The sequence below is a fragment of the Ambystoma mexicanum genome, chromosome 4q (genome assembly GCF_040938575.1).
Source record: "Ambystoma mexicanum isolate Mex_15411 chromosome 4q, UKY_AmexF1_1, whole genome shotgun sequence".
NCBI classification, from domain to species: Eukaryota; Metazoa; Chordata; class Amphibia; order Caudata; family Ambystomatidae; genus Ambystoma; species Ambystoma mexicanum.
In genome coordinates, this window is record NC_090928.1 from 1,245,279,847 (window position 1) to 1,245,306,103 (window position 26,257).

General features: G+C 48.3%; 1 protein-coding gene across 1 annotated transcript in view; it reads left to right on the forward strand.

Annotated features, from left to right (window-relative positions):
- LOC138467361 (exportin-5-like) overlaps positions 1 to 26,257 on the forward strand; it is a 419,600-nt gene that overhangs the window by 179,933 nt on the left and 213,410 nt on the right. The window contains exon 16 of the mRNA XM_069607325.1: positions 16,409 to 16,435. Coding sequence (XP_069463426.1) covers positions 16,409 to 16,435 — 27 coding nt within the window. The remainder of the gene's footprint in view (positions 1 to 16,408; positions 16,436 to 26,257) is intronic.

Sequence of the window (26,257 nt, forward strand, 5' to 3'; positions counted from 1 at the left end):
TCAGAAGCAGCACAGCTGTGGACATTACATGCCAAATATGTGGTATACTTTGGAGGAACATCCAGCTGAAAGAACGTTACCAGTTGTTAAGTAACTTGTTCTTCTGCACAATCCTAATCCAGTGAGTACACCAAAATCAATGTTTTTGGTTAACCCTGATGTTGCCAGACCACTGTTTACAGCATAAGCTAGTATTTATTTTATATGAATGTACATGCCATATGGAAGGAACGTGCATCCGACTTTCAGTCGAAACAGGAACTTTGCTTTCCATTGATGGAAGGTCCAGGTTTATTATTTGCATGACTGTGTGACAAAAGACATGAAGGGTCCCCTAATATGCATTTCCATTGACATCCCTTGAAGTGATGTCACATAAAATGCCATCACATGTAGTCTTTGATACTCAATAGGATCATAAGGTTCATTACGTGCAACATAAGTTAGTCAAGAGACAAATAACTTGTGTGCAGTATGTCCAGTTGTACTATCAGTTTATATGGAGCAGTGCCATGAGTGATTCTTTATTGTATAGTGTAACCAGCTCAACTGAATGGCTTGTAGGAACTTATAATTTTGGCAGATAACGCACAGTGAAATGAAATTTGCCTGACATCACAATCTTTAGTTACTTGTGAAGCTGGGATTTGAGAGCAGTCTGTAATAGGCATTTAACTATATATCTTCTATTGGGAAGGAACCAGGGCCCTCCCGAACCCCCAATCGCTTTAGAGTTGGGCAAGGCATCTTTAAGGCACTATACTATAATGGATTAGGGGGGGGGAGGCACTGGGAAGGCTCTCATGCAAGCATAATCACATACAAATAAGCAAGCAGTGAAGCAGGTAGTGTTTGTTTAATATAAGGCGCATTTAACTATTAGTTGGATAGATATGTAATGTCAGATGCCAGGCATTTTAAAAGCTTAGCTACTGCTGTAGAGGAGTCAAACTCCCCCCTCCTCCCCAGAAGGAATGTGGCCTATGGGATCTAAATAGACCACAGGCTTAGTGTGTGGTGTACTCTTACGTCCTGTCCCCTTTCCTCCATACTGTATGGGCGTCCCTTCCAAGGGACGGGAGACGGAACCTTTTTCACCAGAAAAAAACCTCTTCACCCTTTAAATTCCAGAAGTCGCCTCCAGAGGACCTCAAGAACTTCGTGCAACACCGAACCAAGCCCAAGGTAGGGCCGATATTCACAGGGATTGGTTCCTCCGACGTATACCAGATCTACGACAGGTAATCACAAAAGCTGTGTTGCTTCGGGAAAATTTTCTGCGTGTATACGCTGTCCTCAATGGCCTCCATCGAGCCGACGTCACCGGATGTTATAAGTAGGACGCACGACGCCCGTAGCCTCAGTTCGTTTTTTTTCCACAAACGTGTTCGCTTTGGAGATCTCGGCGCGGTTGTTACTATCGGTCCTTCTAACCCGTTTGTTTGCGAACATTTCCTGATGTCTTCATCGTCTTCTACCCTGCAGCTGGGTTTTAAGACATGTCGGCACTGGGGCTCCAGGATGTCGCTGAAGGACCCGCACGACGCCTGCCTCTGGTGCCTCGTTGAGGACCACGCCATGGACGATTGTGACGATTGCCAGTCTTTAACATTGAAGGCCTTGCGAGAGCGTAAGAAGAAGCTTTCTGTCGGTAAGGTGTACAAGCTTGAAGTCGAAATCCACTGGGCTTTCGACTGACGATTCAAGGGGCGACACTCCGCATCGTTGGCGTAAGTCCAGGGGATAAGGTCCCGGAGTGGGTCCCGCCATTCCTCTGCCTCTTCCTCTGCTCTCTTCTGAGGACTCTGCCCGTCGGCAGGTTGCTTGTCCAAACGAGCATTCCTCTCCTGCGGAATGGGATTTATTTCGTAAGGAGATGTTGGGGATTTTTCAGTCGCAGGGCTATGTTCCATCCGTGCTGTTGAAAGACGCCGGCAGGGAACGTGCTAGAGCCACCGTTTGCACGCCTTCGGGCTCGAGCGGTCGGCGCGATCACAGGGAACCTTGAAGGTCTCGGTTGGACAAGCTGGATCGCCCTCGAGACCGTCGGAGCCTGTGAGGTCTTCGAAGAAGACGTCGACGCCTTCAGCGCCGAGGCATTAGAGGGGATTTTCTCGTGGGCTCTGCCTCCGAGGACGCCATCGGCGCAGAGGGCGTCGGACACGCTCGGGGCTCCGCCCTCGGCCTTGTGTCGAAGCCTTCGGCGCCACGCTCGCCGTCGGCGCCGATTCCTCGACGCCTTTCGAGGAGGCTTTATCGGAGGTGCCCCGTAGACCGGTGGAAACTTCGAGAAAGGCTTTGGCCAAGTCCAAACATGTGCCTTTTTCTGTGCCCTCATCCAGGGATTTATTCCAGCCTCTTGATTATATTTCTGAGGTGGATGAAGGGTCTGATGAAGGTCTGGTTCCTGAGGAGGTTCCTGATGACCTATTATCTAGTCATAGCCAGTTGGAAGACCTTCGTCAGTCTTTGCACAACGATAGTGGTCTGGACACCTCCCTGGAGGTTGAGTTTGGCAGGCCTGAGCCGGGTACGCATGCTGAATCCTCGTACCGGCGCCTCATGTCGAGGGTGACTGAGTACTTGCGGTGGTCTGTGCCACCAGGGGATTTTCTACAGGATGACCTGACAGATATCTTGGACCAAGGTCCACCAACTGACCCGGTACTTCCATTCCATATGGCCTTGTAAAGAAGGGTGGCAGCGGCTTGGAATGCTTCGGAGAGACTCCCGACAGTGGGCAAGTCTTTGCCAAAAAAAATACCGTCCAGCCAGTAGCGACGCCAGCTACTTGACTATGCACCCCACTCCGGAGAGTTTGGTGGTGCAGGTGAATACGGCCACAGCAAAACAGGTGTTGTACCCAATAATCCTTCCTGATAGGGACGACAAGCGGTTTGATGGCTGGGCGAAGAAAGTGTTTTCTTCAGGGGGTATGGCTTTAAAGGCAGCCAACTCCGTGTGTGCCTTAGCACGTTTCATTTATACTCTGTGGAATTGTCTCTTTGGTGGCTGAACATATTCCCGAAGGGGAGGAACGGGATGGCTTTCTTGCTCTTGTTCAGGATGGCAAGGATGCCATGTGTGAATCCGTTCAGTCGGGTCTAGACATGGCAGATTGTGTCAGCCGGTCCATGGTGGCGAGCACCGTAATACGCAGATTTGCGTGGTTGAGGAAGTCGGGGTTTGCTCCCTATGTGCAAGCCCGGCTTCTCAGCATGCCCTTTGATGGTGAACATCTTTTTGGCAGCAAGGCTGATGAGAGCCTTGAGAAGTTGCAGACCTCCAAAGCTGCAGCAAAGTCATTGAGCGCTGCATTTCGCCAACCTCTGCCTTTTCGTCCTAGGGGACAGCAATGGAGGGGAGGTTCCTTTCGATACTAGTCTCCCTTTGGTAGATTTAGAGGAGCTGCAAGTCAAAGGGGCCACCGTAGGAGTACCAGAGGTGGAAAACAAGGTACTCGTGGTGCCAAGGCCGCTCGGGCAGTTGCCTCTTTACAATCGGGCAATGCCGCAGCTGCTTTAGCTCAGTCATGAGGCCATGTCCCATGGTTCGCCAGTTGGGGGAAGGCTGGCGCAGCATCTTGTAGAATGGCGCGCCATTACTTCAGATGTGTGGGTTCTGGAGATCATAGCCCACGGCTACTGTCTTCCTTTCCGGCAGAGGCCTCACGACAATCCACCAGGGGATCTCTCTTGGAAGAGTCCGGATCTGCTCCTTGCGCAGGAAATCAAATCCCTGCTGGAGAAAGGCGCCGTAGAACCGGTGCCTGTAGCGGAGAGGAACAAGGGATGGTATTCCCCCCCTTTTTTTTTTTTTTATTTCGAAAAAAGACGGGGGATTGAGACCCATCATGGACTTGCGTGGTTTGAACAAGCCCTTCAGCAAGGACAAGTTCAAGATGGTTACTCTCTCTTAAGTCCTCCAGGCCCTTCAACTTCAGGACTTGTTGGTGTCTCTCGACCTCAAGGACGCTTACTTTCATGTGCCGATTCATCCCAAGCACAAGAAGTTCCTGAGCTTTTTGGTTGGTGACTCGCCCTTTGTTTCGGGTCCTGCCGTTCGGCTTGACCTCCCCCCAAGGGTTTTCACCAAGCTAATGGTGGTGGTGGCAGCGTATCTCAGGAAAGGGAGGGGGGGTTCATGTCTACCCCTACCTGGACGATTGGTTGATCAGGGCGCGCTCTCCCGAGCAAGCCCTGGATCATCGGTCAGTCACCTGCTACTCCCTTCACAGGCTGGGCTTCTCCCTCAACTTGAAGTCCCACTTGACACCAACACAGCGCCTCCAGTACATCGGAGCAGTGCTCGACACATCCCTGGGGCAGTGTTTCCCTCCCCAGGTGAGGGCTCATCACATTCTGCAGATGGTGCACAAGTTTCAACATGCCCAGACTCTCCCGGCGTTCGAGTTCTTGAGGTTGCTACGCCTCATGGCATCATGCATTCTTCTGGTGCCAGAGGCCAGGATCCCGTTCAGGTGCCGCCCTCGGTCACCCAGGATCTTCTGTGGTGGGCTGTCGAAGGCAATCTGATGAAGGGGGCTCCATTTTGGCTACCCTGGCCGGAGGTGACGATCGTGACGGACGCATCCCTCTCGGGATGGGGAGCTCATGCCAACGAGTTGACAGTCGGTGGTCGTTGGTCTCGACGGAAGTCCAGACTCCATATCAATCTGTTGGAGCTGAGGGCCATCAGGCTTGCCCTGAAGGTTTTTCTGCCGACGGTGCGAGGGAAGAATGTCCTGATTCTGACGGACAAGACAGTGGCCATGCATTACCTCAACAAAAAGGGGGGGGTAGGGGTCACTTCCTCTGTGCAAGGAGGCGATGCAGCTCTGGTTCTGGGCCATCCAGCAGGAAATTTTGATCTCTGCAATTCATCTGGCCGGAGACGAAAACGAGACTGGGGACGCTCTGAGCAGGCAGAGCGCGATCTCTCCCGAGTGGGAGCTGGCTCAGGAGATTGTCCTGGAGATCTTCACCCTTTGGGGGACTCCACAAGTGGATCTCTTCGCCTCCAGTATCAACCGGATGTGCGAAAGGTTCTGCTCGCAGGAATTTCCTCCAAGAGGAGCCTTGGGGGACACGTTCGTAGTGGAGTGGTCCTTCCCACTGCTGTACACGTTTCCTCCAGGCCCCGTAATTCCGCAAGTGCTGCGAAGGTTATGGAGGTTTGGTTCCCGAATGATCCTCATTGCTCCGGCATGGGCTAGGAGAACGTGGTACCCGGACCTTCTCGACTTGTCCATCTGCCTTCTACGCCGTCTTCCCTACCGAGACGATCTGGTGTCACGGGAGGGGGCCAGGTTCTCCATCCAGAGGTCTGATCCCTCAACCTTCACGCTTGGCTTCTGAAAGGCTGAGGTATAAGGATTGGGACCTCCCTGAAGACGTGATGGAGGGGTTTTCGGCCAGACGGCCTGCGACAAAGTCCCTGTACCGTTGCCAACGGAGAAAGTTCTGCCACTGGTGCAGTGTTCAGAATGTGGATCCTTTTTCATGTGACATTCCTGCGGTTCTGTCTTTTTTGCTTTCCTTAGCCCGCAAGGGCCTGCAAGTGGGTACCGTTGAAGGTTACCTGGCGGCGCTGTCCATATGGCAACAAAATTCAACCCGGACGTCCAGGAACGCATATTAGATCTACCGTTCGAGGGTGGGAGGGTGGGAGGGGGGCCTTTTCCACTCCTCCACGGACGAAGAGCTGGACAAGAAGAAAAACAGCTCACAAACGCCCAAGTCTTCATTCATCCTTACAAAGACCATGCCCAAATTATACACCCAATCTCAGCAGCGCTCCGAGAGGGGTCGTACATATAGAGGGTTCTGAGGCTTCCAGGAGCGTAGATCCAGGCAGCCTGACCGCTCGGCGTTTTAGAGCTGGCCCAATGTTAAGGATTTCAATCAGGCAATACACTCTGCTCCTGGCTTAGTGTACAGTGCAATGGAAAAACTGATTTAAGATATGGATTCCATTATTTGAAAGATGTACCACTTGTATCGCAACCCTTATTTAAGAATACCCCGGCACACGCTGGACCAGAAGTTAGGCTGGTTTGTAAAAGGTATTATTTATTTACTTAGTTAAGATCAAAAACACAATATATATATTACTAGGTAAACAACAATCACCACTGGGGTGACAGAACACTGAATAATATCTTTAGTACACTCGGAATAGGTAATAAGCAAAACAAATGCAGCACAGAAAATACTTTTGTCTTGGTTCAGATCAGATAGTACTGTGGTTAGCAGTTCCCCCTGCAACAACCCTCAACCACCAATAGGCAATGTAATGGGATAGGAGGAGAGAGCAGGTATTCGGGAATGTACAGGTCAAACAGTGTCTCACTTCCCCCTTGAATAGTTGCATACAAACACAAGCATGAGTTAATGCAAAGAAAACATTTGAAATCTTAAAATCCAAGTTGGAAGCAGTTTAGAGCTATTTTACATGTGTAAACATTTCTCAATGAAAATTTGTGGCAAGCTTTTCCGTGCGCGATATTCGCGATAACGTGAGAATCGCACCGAGTTCTATGGATAGGTACAGTGTTAGCTACAAGTAGGAGTTGAAATCTCGTTCCTATCACAAAAACTGAGGGAGTTAGAGGTTTTAGGGAAGGTCGTTTTTGTAAAATAGGCGCGAGAATTGAAAACAGAAATGCACTTTTAAAAATGACTAATGGGTTTGCTTACACAATATTAAAGACTACCAAAAAGTAGAATGCCACACAGGAAGGTCATTTACGGCCGATCATAACAGTTCAGGTGTTGTTTGTGCCCTCCCCGTCTTTGACGTGCAAAAAAATAAAACACACCCCTGACGGGGAATAAGGCAAAGAGAGCAGGCTGCGAGAGTTCAAGAAAAGGTTTTATCTGATGAATAGTATTCAAGAGATATCTGAGAGTGCTCTGCACAAATTATCATTACATTACATTTTATAGGGTAAATGACGCAACTAACATAGGATACTACGTTGGTCCCGGATTGGTCAGTTCACTCGATGTCTCAGGTGGGGTGGCATCTCTTCATCCGGTCGCTTTGTTGGTGGGAGGATTGACGTCCATCATCTGTGCTCCGCATGGTTGAAGGTCAGGTCGCTGGGAGGCAGGATGGTCACTATCTAAGCTAACATAATATATTCTCAAAAAATGCATGCACTAAATAATTGTTCAAAAGACCTTCATTAGTTTATCATGTCTCTATAAAAGTCACACATATATCTATGCTATCAATAACATAGGATTTTACAAGTCTTAGGTTTAAGGTCTCGACCGCTATAATACACTGGTTGAAGTTAAGGTCCGTACACACAAGAATCTCTGGTATGTGGCATTTGTTAGTGGTAGGCAACGATATATTGCAGCAGGGGGTCTAATGTTAGTTGGGGATCTGCTGGGTGGGCATCATGGCATGGTTAGTGCTCTGGCACATGAAAGGAATATCTTGCAGGGACACAGGGTCACAATGGCAGTAAGTTTCCACTGGCGAGGGTGGCAACGACACGTTTGTGGAGATGGACGAGCTATGTGCTTAGCTCATGCTGGTTCACATGCAGGACAGTGATCTCAGAGGAAGAGCGATGTGTTACATGTATTATTGTGTTGCAAGCATCTCTGGCTTTCAGCGTGAGAATGGACCTGCAAAGTTTTCCAGTCAGAGTGAGAACGGGGGTGGGGCCCTGTGCCCTGTGCGTCTGGTCGGGCTGCTGTGAGAAAAGGGAAGAAAAGTGTTTTTGTACTATCGCAGTGAGGCCTAGTCGCCAAGATGGAGTCGAAAGGGGGTACAAAAATGGATGCCCCGTGTCCTGCGCAGTGGTCCCATCTACGCGAAAGTCAACAAAGGTTAACATTGCATAAGGGCAAGGGGCAAACCCACTACTGTGGAGGCACTTGGTCCAAGTTTTGTACTGAGAAGTAGAGGACGCGAGGGGCCTGATGGCCCCTCGCTCCCACACATTGTGATGCTCTGCTTGGTTTCGGAATTACTTTCTTAATCAATCAATGGGAAGTTGGAGTTTAGGAACACATGTGAGAGAAGAGTCAGTGCAAAGATAGTTCTAACAATACGGGTCCTAAAGGAAAGACAGGATGGGTATAAGCTAGGGACAAGACTATGCAAAGTACATACGCTATAGGACACAGTTCTTCCTATTTATACTCACTGGATAAGTTTTTAAATGGGACTGTCAGGATTCTGGACCTATCAGGGACTGGCAGCTGGGCACATCGGACTGGACAGGGTCAGCAAGGCGCTCTGGTCACAGCACGGCACAGGACTGGACGGGATCTGCCCTTCTTGGTTCTGAGGCTATTTCAATTCCGCAGGCAAGCAGTAACAGCGCAGCCCGGCTGATATTATGTTGCTTCCCCTAGGCTTTTGGGGTTCTGTTCTAGAATTTGAGGCCTAGCTGAGAATGGTTCAGCTATGCAATTGGCCTTTGCTTTGCCAAGTTTCTGGAGTCTGGAACAGGGAAGATGTAGATTTCAGCAGCAGGGTGCTCCACCAGCAGGAGGGTGAGTGGATCTGTGTCCCTGTGTCTGGTGAGCTGTCTCTATTTATGCTATGAAATGACATCATACAGGGGGCGTGTGGGCCAGCTTATCTAAGCTTGCCCCTTTGTGCTGGTATAGGGTCAATACTTCATCTCCTCCTTGCAATTTGAGTGATTGGCTCAAGGCTGAGTCATGTCAGGTTTTATGATTTTCTTTTACAAACCTCAGACCTCCCTTTAGCCACTGGTCTCAAAATCGGATTTTACCTTACACACATTTCTACATTGGTCATCTTTATACAAATTGCGCATAAAGATGCCATATTTTACATAGCAGCTATTCCTCAAAACTCCGTAGCTGTGGGTTCTTGTCTCCCCTTTCCACAGAATTTTGCCTTTTTCGCTGTGAACACAATTTCTGATTTTTCTGCAACTTTCCACAAATATGCATGTTCAACATGGGGACATGCGTGTACATTTTCACAATTCTAACAGTCATGCATTTTGCATAAAATCAGATTTCTTGCCTTTCCTTTCCAGAACATGTCACACGGTTTTGCCGCCTCTTAAAACGTGCAGCCAGATATTAAATGAACAACTGTCATTTTTATATTTCTCAACATTTTGACTAGCAAGTTTTAAGTCTTTTAAAAAGTGTTCTTTGTTAATGTTCAGAAACAGATGGTTGCTTGGGTCCGCCTCTTTTTGTCTTCCTGCAGTCCAGGAGCATGCTCCTCCTTGTTTGTTCCTTGCAGAGGCCATTTACGACCCTATTCACACTTCAAGTTTCCTGCTGCAGCTTGTCATTGTTCCTTTTCCCTCTGTAGACCAGATTCTGTCCCAACCTAACAATTAACACTTCCCTGTGAGTTCCTGCCGAGGGAATGCCTTCCTTCTGTGAGAAAAACCTGCTAATCCAGTTTTGCAGCTTCAGCCAGGGTTAATTTAATTGTTAAATTCTTTTGGCTTTTCCTTAGCACAAAACAAACTTGTTGTATCAAATAACAAGTAGAATTCTGATTTAAGATTTTAAACCTGTGGGATCAAAAACAACTGTAATATGGGTTACCATCAGTAACAGGCCTCTTATATTGCAAACATTTGACTTTCAGTTTATAATATGTTAAAGTTTAATCAGGAAGGCCCCTGACGGCAGCTGTCATCGCAGGTAGCCCTCTGCTGCACAGAGTTTTTTACAGATCCACAGACAGGCCACTTTTGCTGTGGAGATCTCTTTATGCTCTTAGCCTTTCAGGACCTTGTTGGTTCACAGTGATTCTTTCAACTAAGTGAATTGTAGCACCCAGCGAGAAAATTGATTATTTGGAAGGTGTTCTGTGCCGGCATTCTGAAGTTTCAGCAGCAAAGAAAAGGTGATTTAAAGCAATATCTGGAGTTTCATTTAGCAAAACACTGCTTTTTCCTTCTGTACTCCACTTTCAATTGTTGTGGAGTCCAGTGACACATTTCAGTAGTGGGAGCTCTGTTACACCACGGACAACAGGCGTGGCAGATTGGGCAGCCATCTTTTTGTGCGTTGAAAAGTAGGATTTTTGGGGGTTTTGGCGTGCACAAGGGTTTTGCGGCCATTTTGCTATTCATGGCACCACCATAACAGAGTGATGCAGCATAGCAGAGGAAAGGTGGGTCAATACATACCACAACTAGCAACAAAAAGAGGGGGGGGTGTAAGGGCTTTTTCCAGTCCCCCTCCTCTTCAACAGCCTCCGAGGGAAAGAAGGCATGACACGCCCCTTCGGGTCTACGTGTGTCCCGGGGGGGGGGGGGGGGCAGGCTTTCTCTCATGCACATTTCTGGCACCAGAATTTCGCGGACCCCTGGATCCTCTCCATAGGATCCATGGGGTACCGTCTCCCTATCCCAGCCTCTCCTCCCTCCTCCCCTCCACTTCCACAGGTTGGGAAAGCAACTCTTTTGGCGGAGATCCAGTCGTTCGTAGAGAGCTAGGCAGTGGAGGAAGTCCCAGCCTCCTAGCAAGGCTTTGGCTTTTACTCCAGGATCTTTGCCATTCAGAAGAACCACCAGGCGGGCCTGAGAGTTGTGCTGGACCTTTCCACCCTCAACCTCTCCTTACCCCTGCAAAAATTCAAGATGGTTACGCACGCTTTTATAGCGGAGACATTGGACAAGGGAGACTGGATGTGCTCCCTGGACCTGAAGGACACATACCTGCATGTACCTATTTGGCAGCCCCATCGTTCTTTCCTTCGGTTCAGGATCATGGGCTACCATTTTCAGTAAAAGGTCTTTCCGTTTGGCCTCAACTCAGCCCACAAGGTCTTCACCAGGCTCATGAATGCGGTGGCGGCCGCCCTCATAGCGCAGGGCCTCCACATCTACTCGTATCTCCTCGACGACTGGCTCGTCAGGGCTACATCTACGGAAGCTGTTCACCACTCTTCCTATGCCCTTATGAACACTCTGCACGATCTTGGTTTTTCGCTCAAGAAGTCGCAGCTGCAACCTGCAGGTATTCGGGGGACAAAATCTCGGCTATCAAGAGGGCCACCACCCACTTCCTCCACAGAGAAGTGACCTCGGCATGGTGGTACCAAAATCTCATCGATCTAATGGCAGCGGTACTATTAGCCGTCCCGCACATGAGACGAAGGATGAGGAGGATTCATCTGCACCTCATGGCTTCATGGAACCATGAGTGGGGCTCTCAATCCTAGATGATCAATGTTCCCCCATCCCTCCACCCAGATCTAACTTGGTGCTCCAGAGACTGCAACCTACGGATGGGCAAGCCCTTCCGACCACCGACTCCGCAGGCCACTGTCACCACGGATTCCTCTCTCGAAGGCTGGGGAGCCACCCTGGACGATCTCTCCGTCCACAGCACATGGACTTGTCAGGAGCGGGAATACCACATCAATTGGCTAGAGTTGAACACCATCTGGCTGGCGCTCAAGGCATTCCTACCACTTCTCAGGGGCAAGGTAGTCCTCATCCAGATGGACAACTCGACCAGCATGTACTACATTAACATGCAGGGAACCACCAGATCCCCTCCCCTGTGCAGACTGGCGATCAGCATGTGGAAGTGAGCCCTGGAAAACAACACTTACCTTACGGCAGTCCACCTCCCTGGGGAATCTAACCTGGAGGCGGACAGGCTTAGTATGCGTGGAGCTGACAAATACGAGTGGCAGCTAAAAAACCTTGTTATTCAGGAGATCTACAACAGGTTAGGTCGCCCCCAGGTGGATCTCTTTGCCACCTTGCATAACAAGTGGTGCCCCCAGTTCACATCCTGGTAAGGTCAGTGCCCCGGCTCTCTGGCCGACGCATTTCACTTCGAGTGGACCGGCATGAAAGCCTGTGCCTTTCTGCCCATGCCCCCGATTCACCGAGTAATTTGCCAAATCAAGGAGTCTTGCCAACTCCTCATTCTAATAGCTCCATGGTGGCTGGCCAGGCCATGTTTTTCGGAGCTGCTCAGTCTCTCGGAAGTGCCCCCGATTCACCTCCCGACCGGCCCAGCACATCTTCTGCCACAGCAAGGGGGCAGAGTCATCCACACTGCACCAGGGAAACTAGCCCTCACAGCATGGTACCTGAGCAGGTAACGATGCAGCACCTCAGCCTCTCACAGGAGCAAGGCTACCAGGGCCCAGTACAAAAGCAAATGGACCATATTCTGCCACTAGGCAGACTCCAAGGGAATCGACTCACTGGCATGCACCTTGGACGACATGCTCTCCTTCTTGGCGCACCTCGCCCACTCAGGTATGCAGATGGACACCTGTCGCACATACCTCGCAGCCATTTGGGCTTATAGGAACTCTGAGGAGGGCATCTTCTCCTCCAACCTTATCAAACATCTGACGGGACTCGCAAGGATCTACCCACCCGACAAGAGACCGCACCTGGTGTGGGACCTTAACATAGTCTTGGGCGCCCTGGCGCACAAACCATTCGAGCCAATGGCGGCCTTGGACATCAGGCTGGTCACCATCAAGATGGTCTTACTAGTCAGCCTCACCTCGTAGAGTCAGCGAAATCCAGGCGCTGGTTGCCTCAGAACCTTATACTACCTTTCACAAGGACAAGGTAGTCTTGCGGACACATCCAGCATTTCTGCCCAAGGTTCCGTCTGCTTTCCACTTGAACGAGGAAATAGTCCTTCCTCCTTTTTTACTGGATCTCAAGGATGAAGCCCAGAGTGCTTCACTGCCTGGATGTCAGGCGTGCCCTGAAATTCTATTTGGACAGAACCAAGGGCTTCTGCAAATCGGACCCCATGTATGGCACTTTCAGAGGCTCAAGACCAGGCTATCAGGCCTCTAAGGCTTCCATATCCCGCTGGATGGTCTCTGCCGTCAAAGAAGCATACGAGGGCCAGCACAACCCGCTCCCGGCCATCATGCATGCCCGCGCAGTCAGGGCCAAGGCAACGGCCATCGCATTCCAGCGACATGTCAGCATGGTGGCCACTTGGGCCTCTCCCACAGCTTTCTGCAAGCATTACTGTTTGGATGCCGGCTCTAGCTCTGATGCGGATTTCGGACAGGCAGTTCTCAGGAACCTATTTGATTTAGGAGGGTCTCCTCTCCCTCCTGGGGCTTCTTTCAGTTGTAATCGCCCATTCAGTATGGAGGAACGGGGACGGGGCGTAAGAGTAATTATAAGTTACTCACCGTAGTGTCTAACGTACTTAGTCCATAGTCCCCTTTCCTCCATCGGTCCCACCAACCTCCCCCCTAAACCCGCCCCCCTAATAATACTGGTGTCATTAGGCAATGTTAAATCTATTGTCGACGCGTCAATGGGGACTGAGGTGTGGGGTCGGAGGGAGGAGTCAGCGCAGCGCATGCTCCTTGGGCCGCACCCCTGCGTGCCTCTAAATTTAAAGGGGAAGTTTTTTCTGGTGAAAAAGGTTCCGTCTCCCGTCCCTTGGAAGGGACGCCCATACAGTATGAAGGAAAGGGGACTATGGACTAAGAGTACGTTAGTCACTATAGCTAGCGCAAACCGACTCACCAGATGTCCACTGTCCATCAAGGGTCCATGCGATTAAAAAATGTTTTGCGGCAAAATGCAGAATGGGATCAATTATAACTGTAAATTGTGGAGGAAACTACAGGACCCAGATAACATGAGCAGGATCAGTGAAATATGGATAGAATTAATGGAAATGTTTGTACATAATGTTTAGTTTTACTTGGGCTAGGCCTCAAGCTTTGTAAAAGTCTGCAGAACTGCAGTGTGTTTTTGCATAGTGAGCGAAATGGAGAAAAGCATAAGCTACTGTGTGTTTTTGCATAGCTAGCCAACTGTAGAACAGTATGCCCTGACAAAACGGCTGACAATGAAGAAAGAAGGCTTTGGAGCATCCCTATTGTGGAAATAGGACCGATTTGGCTGAAGTCATGATCCAACTCCAGTGACATCACCATGGCAAGCCAGACCTATATAAATCCCTGCTTGAAACCACTTTGGCAGGAAGGAACAGGAAGAGGGACAGGAGAAGACTGGTCAGGTGGCAGAGTCCTTTCCTACCTTCCTCATTTGTACTTGTTATTACAAGATCGCCTTTGGCCTCATTTCCCTAGCAGGGTGTATCGATTCTGGTGTGAGCGTAATTAGGGACACACTTAAAATTCCCAGCTTTAGTTGGTAGAAATAGGTTTGATTTTCAAGAATACTATCTTTTTTAGTGATGACTTGAAACTTGAAAATCATAAGCCAACCTGGAACATATATAAACCCATAAGGAAAAATGTTAAGCACTATGAATATGGCCATAGGTTTCTTTTTCCATTCTTGAATCGAAAAGTACAAGAACTGGAATGCAAAGTAATGAGACTAAAACGTAATTTTAGTTTGGGAGCTGTACTTTCAAGACTTAGACGCACAACAAATGTTACTGTGTGATAAGGTCACCTTCCTATAGTGATTGACTCAATCATTGTTGCTATTATATTTTATGTGAAGGGAAAGTTAAGTGAACGCTTGTCAGAAACGGTTGTTACTCATTGAACCATCGCTATTAAGGAGATTCCTATTTAAATGCTCTACCGATAGCATAGTGTGTGTGAGACCCTAATGGTAAGCACTGTCGAATTTGCCAGGGTAGCAGTGTCTGGTAACTGTCAAGCAAAGGTAGCCTCTCATCGTAGCTCTAGTGGCAAAGCTGCAAGTCCCCTAAACCTTCTGATATATTTTATTTATATCGCGCCCATACACAAGTGTTTCAGTGTGTGACGAGGCAACGGAGCGGTACAAGGGAGGACAAAATTGCCATTGAGAATGTGCAAGGTCAGAGGGGAGGTAGAGGGAGAGTGGACAGGGAAGATTGGAAAGTGCTGAACACGTTATCAAACAGGTAGTGCAGACAGCAGGTGGCAAGTCCAAGAATTAATTGCAAACAGCAGGTGTCTAATAAGTGCAGGTAAGGGGACTGTAGGGTTCCAGATACAGACCCAAGTGTTGCTAGGAGGCAGTGCGGATATGCAGCTGGGTGGGCAGGGATCTGGGGCCAAATTCAGAAGGGTAGCCAGGTGCTCAGTGCAGGAACAGGCAGAGATCAGCAGGGGAGAGAAAGAGAGAAAGAGAGAAGGCAGAAGCAAAGAGGATGGTCTTGAGGTGCTTCCGGAACCAAAGATGGTTCTCCTCAAGTTTCAGAGAGGCAGGTAGGCTGTTCAGAGGGCGGCCCCAGCGGAAGAAAGAGATCTACCACCAATTCGTTGCTTGGAGAAGCGACTGAACCTGATGGAGTTGGAGGAGCGAAGAGGTCGAGTAGGAAGGTATTTCCGAAGGGAGAGTTGAAGCTATTTAGGACCCAGGCCCCATAATGCCTTGTAGACAATGCAGAGGGTCTTGGACTTAATCCTTGCAGCCATTGGGAGCCAATGAAGAGATTTCAGGGCTGGAGAGATACGATCTCTGGCCTTGAGGCCATGGCCAAGTCTCACAGTCCTGTTCTGGATGAGTTGCAGAGGACGGAAAGCAGTAGCAGGCAGATTTTGAAAGAGGTTGTTGCAGTACCCCATACTAGAGCGAACCAGAGCTCTTGAGACAGTGAGCTTCTGGGGGAAATAGAGGAAGGGAAGAATACCTCAGAGGACGTGCAGTTGGTGGTTTGACTTCTTAGAGCGTGAAGTCAAAGATGACCCAGAGGCTCTTAGCCTCACATGTGGGGACAGGAAGAGGGCCAAGGGAGGCCAGCCAGAGAGATATAGGAAAGGAAGGTGCAGGTGTGCCGATGAGGAGGATCTCCTGGATTGCTGACAGAGATGAGAGGGAGAGGAGGTGGCAGAGGGTAGCTCGAAAGTGTCATCCGCATAGCACTGAAAGTTGGAGCAGAGAGCAGAAATGCAGTGGCCGAAGGGTGCCAGATCTGACGCTGCAGAGGGGGAAGGGGGGGGGGGGAAACTACTCTTTCAGCAGCCCTGATTTGTAGTAAGGCTATACAAATTTGAAAATCATGTACGTTGGATTGCTAATCAATATATTTTAATTTAGTGAACTAATCAGTTTTGCAAAACTAATTTATGCCTTATTAAACATTACTGTCCCCTCCTTCCAGCCCAAGAAAATATCAGTAAATACAAGAAGCATCTCGTCGGATACTGTTGGAGTAGATTCACTACCACTGTCTTTCTTGATTTTGGTAGATACAGCAGCCTTTGGCATCATGAACATGCTCAACAAATGCATCAATTAATACATTCATGTTTTTCTTTGTGCATCATTGGGCATAGACTAAAGCTGTTGCCCAAGGGAACATGTTTTTTTCTGTTACTTTCACATATTGAGAGAAAGCACACACATGTTTTTGTACTTACCGTCTTTCCATACAATTCTTCACTGTAAACCATTTAGTTGACAATGGGGCACACTGGTATTTAATGTATTAATCATATATGTTTTTTTTCTTTCTAGATGTTTGAAATGATCGAATTCATTAAGGTACGTGCATGCCATTTTTTTCTGATCATATCTTGTACAATGTACACGTCCTTTTTATGATTCTACCAGTATGTTGGTGATGAGCACGTTTGCCCAAGCTGTTTATTTTACAGGTAAGGGACCAGAGTCTGAGGAAAGCAATGTGATTTCCCCTATCCATTGGTCAAATGGGAATCGAGAATCAAAGTTCAGATCTCCAGGTGCCACAGTCACACACCTGGCTGTTAAAACACTTCAATGAATTGCCTTCTCCTGTAGATTATATACCTTCCAGCGTTGGCTGCTAAGAATCTTTTTCAACACTGGGCGTAGTATGACTCGATTTTCGATCCCTCTTGGCTTGACTGTGCCACTTGTTGGTTCTGGACGTTACATTGGCCACTACACATACTACACCCCCGTACCTCAGTTTCTTTTTTCCACGTGCTCTGCATGCTGCTATTCGGAATGTTCTTGTGAGAGAAAATTTAAATTCAACAAAACTCTCAAACTCGATCGACTTTTGAGCGTTGCCAAGACTGCAACTCTACGATGTCGGTCATCAGACCTGCACTCTGCTCATGGTGTCTTGGTAAAGATCACAATGTTGATTGCGACTCTTTCAAACAGATGAATCTCAAATTGTTGAGGGAGCATTTGGCTAATTAGGCACCCCGGCAGCTCGTTTGACCGTCAGGTCATTGTGACAAGAGACTGAGGATACCACGCCCAAAAAAGGACAGGCACTTCATCCTCACATAGTAAAATACAACACCATCGACACAGGCGCCACTCGGATTCTTCAGAAGATCGCGGTAAGGTCTTTAGAATCCGAGCACATCGAAAGCAGTGTTGGAGACATTCAAGGAGAAAATGCTCTAAATGTTTAAGATTGACGCAGCAGGTATGGCTCCTGTCTTGACGCAGCATGCCCCCATGGCACCAGTTGCACCTGGAAGTTATGGCACCAAGGTAGCCAAGTTTGGTCCTACGGCCTCGTGCTCAACCACGACGACCATGAAATAGACCATGACACCGAAGTATCGGCACCCTTGGCCCTTGTGGGAACGCCGCTGTTGGCACCAACAGCCAATCGTTCCTTTATCCCTGAGTCAGTCGGGCTTTTTTTTTTTACGCAATGCGGTCGATATTCCATGACAAGAGACCAGGTGCCTTTTGGGTTAGAGCCTATGGGTGCGGTGTCTGGAGGAGATTACTATTTTACCAACAAGGCGGATTTGATTGCCCTGGCTGAAGGGTTACATTACGCAAGTGTATTGGATAAGTCTCCTCATCTTGACATGCAACAAGTTGCTCCTTACGGTCACCCTAATGCTCAGTACCAAAGGACTGTAGAGTGAGTGGTTGAAGCCTTGGGCCTGGTCGCTCCAGCAAAGCCTGAATAATAGTTATAGGTTTATACTGTTCGTTGAATCTGTGTTCCACTATGCAGAAATGTATTCTGGTAACAGGTTTGGTTGATTATGTGATTCTTAAGAGTGTCACTGCATAACTGACAGGGTCAACTACCCTTGACTTACTGTAAACTGTCAAACAATCTAAAAGTAACTTGTGGTTTTACTCCCCATGAATAGGTATGTTCTATACTAAATGTGTATGATAAGGTCTTACTTCCTTAGAATTACTGTTGGGTAGTCTGAAGGTTTATACTTTGGTCTGTGTACCTTCAAGCATATGACCTCAGACATCCTTGATGAGGGTCCTCAAATGGAAAGGGCATTACCTTTTAATGCAGCCATCTCGGACCCAATTCCCACATTATGGCAGAGACATTGCTCCACTCCAGTAGAAGAGGACTCCTGCAGCAATCTTTCAGATTACCGTTGGAGCCAAGAATCCCTCGTAGAAGAACAGCCGACTGAAGACCGGAAGAAGACTCCGCCCGGAATCACTTCCTGCATCTGGCCTGGTGAAGCCCTGTTGGCCTACTTGATCTACGACGGTCCTGTGCAGTGCTTCCACCAATGGACTGGAGGGACCAACTAGTCGCGATGTGTTCTTGAGGATCCAGCCGTCCTGAGCCTTCTTAAGTGTCCCTGGACCACCCAGTGGACTGTCAAACCCTCCAGTGGGCTATCTCGCTGGAACTGTCACCCTTCCGAGTTTACAGCTGGAAAAGTGGTCATCAGCTTGTGGAATCAGTCGACTTCCTGCGGAATTTCGGCCTGAAGGTATCCTGTCCTGCAAGGACTTCCTACAACTGTGACTGCAAGGATGCCTCCCATCTCTGTGCGGTGGCCGTCGCTGGAATGCGCTTTCCCCCGTTCTGTGAAATGCCAATAATCTGTGCTGGCTGAACCTTCAGAAGTGTCCTTGGATCACCACATGGACCGATCAGCTCTCATGCTGCAGCTATCGCCATTCAGAGTGCAGCCATGGAGCTTGGAGGATAGTCAGCTTATGCTAAAAGACGCCTGCTCTTGTATTGTCAGCGGTCCAGTCCCAACAGAAGCTATATAGGACCTGCTCCTTTGATTGCCCCCCTGGCTGTGGCGACTTCCGTTGAATGTTATGTTATTTGGCATTTATATAGCGCTCTATATATGATTGTTATGACCTCAAAGCGCTGGCAGGTTGAACGCCCTTGGGAACCATAGTTCTGGTCAGTAGGGAGAGATGGTGTTGTATGGTGCATGGGTGCACCAGATTTGTGCAGCTGGTGTAATTGCCGGTTGGTAGCTGTGTCCTAGCGTTTAGGTGTGGTGCTGGAGATGTCAGTTGATGTGTGCAGTCTGGTGGGTGGACATCCAGACAGGACTCTGGCTGCGTTGGGCCTGAAGGATGCATATGTGAGCAACTATGCCGGAATGTGCTTGGCTAGCTCCGTTTTATTAGGGTGATGAGGTGTTGATGAGGTCGTATTAGTTTGTGGATAGCTAGGCCGAATTAATCGGGGGTATAGCTGTGTTCTAGTTGAGTGTTGATGTGTAGTAGAGAGTAAGAGTAGTGATGTGGTCGTTATCTTTAGAACGTCCGAATCAGGCACGTGAACAGGATGTTGGGAATATAGCGACACACTGAGACAGGGGCGATACGGGTATATAGGGGGGGATACAGATGTTTAGCATATGTAGCGGGATACAGATATGACAGCATTGGGGCACAGGGTGCACAATGGTACAGATATAACGGCAGGGGGGCAGGGTGCACAGTGACAGTGATGCGTTGTGTGGGGCGAATTACATCGAATTCCGCTCATTCCATTCTGCCCCTTTCAAACCGTCCACTCCTTCTACTTCGTCCATTCTATCTATTCCATTCATTTTATCTAGATCATCTATTCCACCTATTCATTCCACTTCATCCATTCATTCCATTCCACCTATTCATCCACTCTGTCTTCTCCTCTCTCTGGAGATCTCCTGCTCTGCTGAAGTCTTCATTCTATTGGATTCCTTCCTTCCACAGATTGCTCATCTGTGATATCCCTATCCCAGCGCAGCTGTTCTCTAGAATCTTTTCCTCCACATACCCCGCACCGGACATGACATCAGGGCCAGTATACATTGAGGCCTCAGTTAGTTTGCTCTGCACACTACTCTGGAACATGCGTGTCAAGCTTTCAATTGTTCTTTACGCCATGCCCACGCAGATTAAGGGCTCAGGCTTCAATCTGTGTGCGGATTGCAGACAACACTTTTCAGTCTCAAATACACACCAGATTTGTCTTTATTGCGTGGGCGAGGACCCCAACACCCAGGATTGCTGGTTGCCATTCCATGCATCCGAAGGCCCTCCGTCAAAGTGAAGGGTGAGTCTCTGCAGTGGAGGCTGTGTGGCACGGACCGCCACTACGATGAAAGGCTGCTCCCCTCAAGAAGGAAAAGGAGAAGCAGCAGCTTCGTAAGAGGTCCCACTCCCTTTGGATTTTAACCCGTGGTTTCTAGGGAAGCGAGAGATTTCCCAGAGGAGTTCTACAGGGAAGATGAAGATGTCCTGGGACTGGCCGAAGACCTGCAGGCTGCCGGTCGCCTCGATACATTCCTGGAGATGGACGTTCTGCCAGATCGCACCCCAGCAAAGCCTCAAGCGGCTTTACAACGTTGGCCAATGTGGTGAATAGGCTGTGTCTTTCAGTGCCATCCAGATCCAAGGTTCAGTACAAACTTTGTGATACCTTGGGCAGTGCCCCCAAGAAGGAAACTCTCTTGGCCACGGAACTGGCAAAGAAGCATCGTCTTGCCCCATCATTTTCAGTGTTTCTCATCTCATGCATCACCATAGAGTTTGGTGGTTCAGCCTGCAACGGCCAGCCTGAAGACCTCCACCTGACCGAGAAAGTGAGAGGTTTGATGCATGAGGTGAGAGAAGTTTGCGTCAGGCAGTCGTGCACTGCATGCTGTGAATGTATCTTGCTCAATGGCGAAGTTCTTCTTTGTCTTTGGGCGGCAGTGGCCAATGCGGCTGAGCACATCCCTGGAGGTGAGATGAGGGACGGGTTCCCGTCCCTAGTTACTGAATTCAAAGAGGCTGCCTGCCAGATGTTGCTATCAGGACTGGATGCCACGGACTGTGTGGGGCAGATCATGGCCATGAGCACTGTGGTCAGACGCCACTCTTGGTTAAGGACATCAGGATTTGTGGGTGAAATTCAGGCCAAACTGGTTGACGTGCCATTCAATGGCCAAAATCCTTTTTGGCATGAAAGCTTGTTAGGACAGTTTTTAGTCCAACTAAGGGCTTAGCAAAACCTTTCAACTGAGATGTTACAAGACTCAACTCTTGGAATAAGGCTGTACCACCTGAGTATATGGTAGAATAGACAAAGCAGCCAGACCTATTTTAGGAGGGAAGAGGTCTGCAGGAAAGTCTATAGAAACTGTAGTATACCAAGGATTCCAATAGAAAAACTTACAACCAGAAGTATTATAACAAATAAAGGTTTATTATAAATAAGTCTGCCAAGTTCAGTGTTGGTCATAGTCGTAAACAAATGTATAAAAATACACCACTATGCTTGAAGTTGCATAGACCGAAGCATACACCTTGAATACCAAACAGTAATTCTAGGGGAGTCAAGACCTTATCATACACATTTAGTCTAGGAAATACCTATTCATGGGGAGTAAAACCACAAGTTACTTATAGGTTACTTTACAGTAAGTCAATGGTAGTGGACCCTGTCAGTTATGCAGTGACACTCAGTTAAGGAATCACATAATCTACCAACCATGTTACTAGGATACTTTTCTGAATAGTGGAACACAAATTCAAGGAACAGTGTATACATTTAACTATTATTCAGGATAACACAGTTATACTAGTTCAGGAAGACCTTTTGGTGTAATTTACAATTACAGTTGCTTTTCACCTCAGTTGAACACAGACTAAGATAGCAAAAACTCTTTACACTCATTTTAGGATTGCACTAGGCAGGCCAAGGTCAGCTACACCTTAAGAACACTTCAAGAATGGCTCACAGCTATACTAGGCAGGTAAAACCAAATGTTGTAATATACTATTACAGTTGCTTTTCAGATCAGTGGAACATAGATTGAGGTAAGCAATAACTCTAACTTATTTTAGGATGGCACACAGCTATTCAAGGTAAGTAAAACCCATATACTTTATAAAGGAGCTACCAGCAACTTAAAGATAAGCATTACCTAACACAGACAATTTCTAGACAGGCTAACAGCAAGTCAGGGGAAGCAAGACCCAGTTGGGAAACCTTTACTCCTATTCTCTGAAATAGTTAGTGAAGCCAACAGCATTACTTTTGGGAAAGGGGCACAACCAATTCACAGATGTGTAATTTAATATTATATATACTTTTCAGACTGGCACAACACACATTCAAGAAAAGTAAGAACTTGTGTAACTGCTCACTCTGAGTTTATTACCAACTAACTCAAATAAGTAAGTAGTTCACTTTAAAGTTAAAGGGACTCCTGAGAAGACACCCTAGAAGGATTCCAGCAGGCAGTGGGCCTGGGTAATCTTGACGGGATGCCTCTCAATCACAAGAAACACCCCAAAGCTACACAGGAATCACACAGGCGTAAGGTAGGCAAATACCACAGCCAACACAGTTTTTCGGTAAGAATGTGTAGAGTCCAACTGGTGTGTGACTTCACAAGACTTATCTCTTGGTATTGGGTAACCCACCTTTTTAATATAGGCCTCTACTACACAAGTTGGTAGTGTGACTGAGCAGCCAGGCTTATCTTAAGAGGGGTAAAGTGAGCTATACGATGAAATCTGTAAATATAGGGATCCAAGTAAACACCTACTTAGTTATAGCATAAATATCTATTTATATATACATGTTGGGCAGAAGTGCATGCAGTACCGTCTGGGACCGCCACATACAATTAGGACTACAGGTGTAAGCAAAACCAACCTTTGGTATAAGTCTGTACTACAGTTTTGTGGTAGCGAGCTGAGCAGCCAGGCTTATCTCAAGAGGGAATGTGAGCAGTAAAAGAGGTTGCACAGAGGTCTTACAATCACTGTGGTTCAAGTAGACACTTGCACTCAAGGTTTTTTGGTAAAACACTTACTAATGTTTCACAGTCATTTAGAAAACATTCACTAGAAGGAGGCAACTTAATATTATACACAAACGCACTTCAGTACCAAACCAATATGTTTTAAAGTAAATTGGGCTCCCCTGAAATGGGTGCAAAATGGCATTTCAGTCACTTTAAATAGGAGAACAAAGGCACAAGTTAGCAGAATAGATCACAAATACTTTCTTGGGCAGTGCAAATAATTTTAGTTCTCTCGAGGACTCGATTCATTTCATTAGGCCTAGGCCAAAGTCAATGGACTAGTGCCTTGGATAGGAAAGAGCAGTTCTTGAAGTAAACGGTAAAGTCTTTGCCAAAGTCCTCAGCATTAGTTTGTACGAAAAAGAATCGTGTGTTGGGTCACAAGCTGATTAGGCCTGCAAGTTGGGACAGTTCCACAAACTTTCACCGCGAGAGGTAAGTTCTCTCAATCGGGATGGCACAATACCTTAATATGAAGAACAAGATGCAGCAGAAGACGTTGGTTCCTAGCAGTTCCTGCAGATCTCACTATTCTTTAGGCTTTGTTGTGGGGACAAGAGGGAGGACGTCGGGGGACTCCTGCACTGCACGGGATTGTCCAAAAACACGGACAAAATTGAGTTATTTCAGTTCCAGTAGCTGTAATTCAAGCACACAAGTTGGTGTCCTTCCCCCTGGTTAATCCTAACCAGCTCCAAGAATGGTATCCAGGTGGCTTACGAGTTGATTGGTCCCACCAACTCAAAGGAAGAAGTCGTCCTTGAAGGAGCTTCTCTGTCGAGTTGAACTTGGCAATTCGGTCCTGCAGCAGGGCTTCACCGGGCAAACCAAAGGTCCATGAGTTGCAGCAGCCGTCCTCTTCCAGCTCGTTTTAGGTTCTTTCGTTCCAGTGGTCGACTCTGCTTTCCAGTCCAAGAGTATTTTCTCCCTTTCATTCCAGCCTAGCTGCTACTCACCCAGCAGGGAGGCTGTCCTTGCCGTCAGCCAGCCAATCACGCCAGAGTGCATTTGGGTCTCCTAGGAGACTTAAGCACAGAGTTTCGGGCACCTCCCTCCCTTCTTGCCCACCCCAGACACTCAGACGCCAGAAGCGGTCTTCAGTCCTGAAGCCCGCCAAAGGCATAGAAACAAAGGGACCAAACCTAGTTTGGCGCGCAGAGACAAACACGAGAAGGACCTTTCCAAAAAGAGATTGTGAAAAAAGAAGACGAGACCTGTTTAAACAAAGGGGCTTAAGGCGCCAACTTGAAAAACATGGCTCCCGCGATTTTTAGCTACTGGTGTTCGCGGTCGGGAAAGATCATGGTAGTTCGTTGTAAAACCACTGCTACCATCTATTTCGATAGAAAAGGGTAGGTAGCATTTGACTGCTACATGAGTTTCTTGACACAAGGGATACTAGGTAACACCTGCGGCACTCTATAGGAAGATGGTGTGTGTTGGGTCTAGGAATTTAAAAAGACTAAAGTCAATTTAACCTTACATTCTCTGGGAAACAGTTTATCCCAGAGAAGGTATTTAAACCTTTGGGAAGTCTAAAAAGACATAGTACACCCCCACCCAGGAAGCACCGCAAATGGCAAAAGTTAGATGTACCCCAATCCCCACAGTACCTGTGAACTGAAGATGCCTTCCTGTTGCAGTCTAGCAGACCCTTGATCCTGGTCCTCTGTCGTGCTGACGAGGGGGGGGGGCGTCTGGCGGGCTTCTGCTGCAGCACTGGGGGCGGGGAGGAGAAAGAGGGGGAGGGAGCAGGGGGAGGGAGCAGGGGGGGGAGGCCTCTAGAGCAATTAATTCTCCTTGATTCAGCAGCCTTTTATGGTTTTGGTGCCTTTTTCTCTGTGCCAAAGAACAACTAACCTCAGTCCTGGACTCTGGTGAGGGGACTCTGGATGAAGATATCCTGCTTCTGTAGGGTCCTATAGATGCCCGCAAGGTTTTGGCCGTATTCGCAACTACCGAAGACAATGCACTCGATGATGGTCAGGGGTCCCCTGTCATAGGTATTCTGCAGCCTTGGAAAGTCGCAGCAAGTCGGGGCTTGTGCCAAGATGAAGCTTGTCTCAAAGCTAGTTGGTCCCACCAACCCAAGGGAGAAAGTTGTCCCGTATGTGTCTTCCCAGTCAAAATGAGGTCCGCACAGCTGCAGTGCTTCAACGGGCACTTTGCTGTCCAGGAGACTGCTGCTGGCACCTCTTCACGTCTTCTTCGTTGGATGTTGTCCTCCAGTGGTCGACGCTCCTCTTAGTCCCAAAAACCTCGCCTTTTAAGCAAGTTCCAATTAATTCACGGCCCTAGGCTGTCAATCGCCCAGCAAGGGTGGCTGTGCTCCTGGACAGCCAGCCGGCCAATCAGAATTGATTTCACTCGGGCACAACTAGAGAGAAAGGACAGTGAAGTTTCGGGACCCTCCCTCACTTCGTGCCTTTCCAGACATACTGCAGCCTGGGTGGGCTTCAGGGCTGAACCCTGCCAAAGGCAAAATGCACAAAGGACTCAAAACCGATTAAAAAAAGAATAAAAGTCCAGAAGGAACTAACTGACAAGAAATGGCGAAAAAAGAAGGCACGGGCCATTTTGAGAAAATGGTCACCCTTGCAGATACATGACGCAAGGTAGTAAAAAAGGAAACCACTGCCACCAGCCATTCAAGTTAATGTAACAGAAAGTTACATGAGAAGTGGGATAAGGAGTTACTATGTAACCCCCCCAGCACTCTAGCAAAACGAAAAGGTGATGGCTAGAAGGTTTTGAATAAATCATAACTACGGGCACAGCTCTGGGCATCCCTCCAGACCATCGTTTTTCAGCCTGGAAAGTCAATACAGAAAGGAAAAAACATATGCAAATCAGGCTTGGTCCTACCCCACAAGGGGCAGTCCAGCCCAAACTTTTAGGTCACATCCCTTCTGCACGAGACTACAAGCATCCCCAAACATGTTTCAGCCTTGTTGGGTGTCATCCGTGGGTAGTGGCTTGGGTCTCTAGGCCCGGCAGACTGGGCCCTCGGAACAAGGTAGGCCCCATGATCCCCACTCAAGAGTCCTGTACGGGCAGGGCCCAGTGAGCCGAGCAACACGACGCAGGAACGTGGAAGGCAGCTTGACAAAATGGCAGCTGCACCAGAAAATCCAGACATCGGGCCGACGCTGCCCCAGGGAAGGCAGATGGAGGACCGTGTGTCGAAGTGGGACTGGTGTCAACCAGGTATGTGGCCTACAGGTTACCCTTGCTTCGCGCAAGGCAAGTTCCCGCTGCGTCCAGCAGCTGCCCACTACCCCGTCATTATCGCCTCCCACCAATCCAGCCTGTGAGAACAGGTTATTTG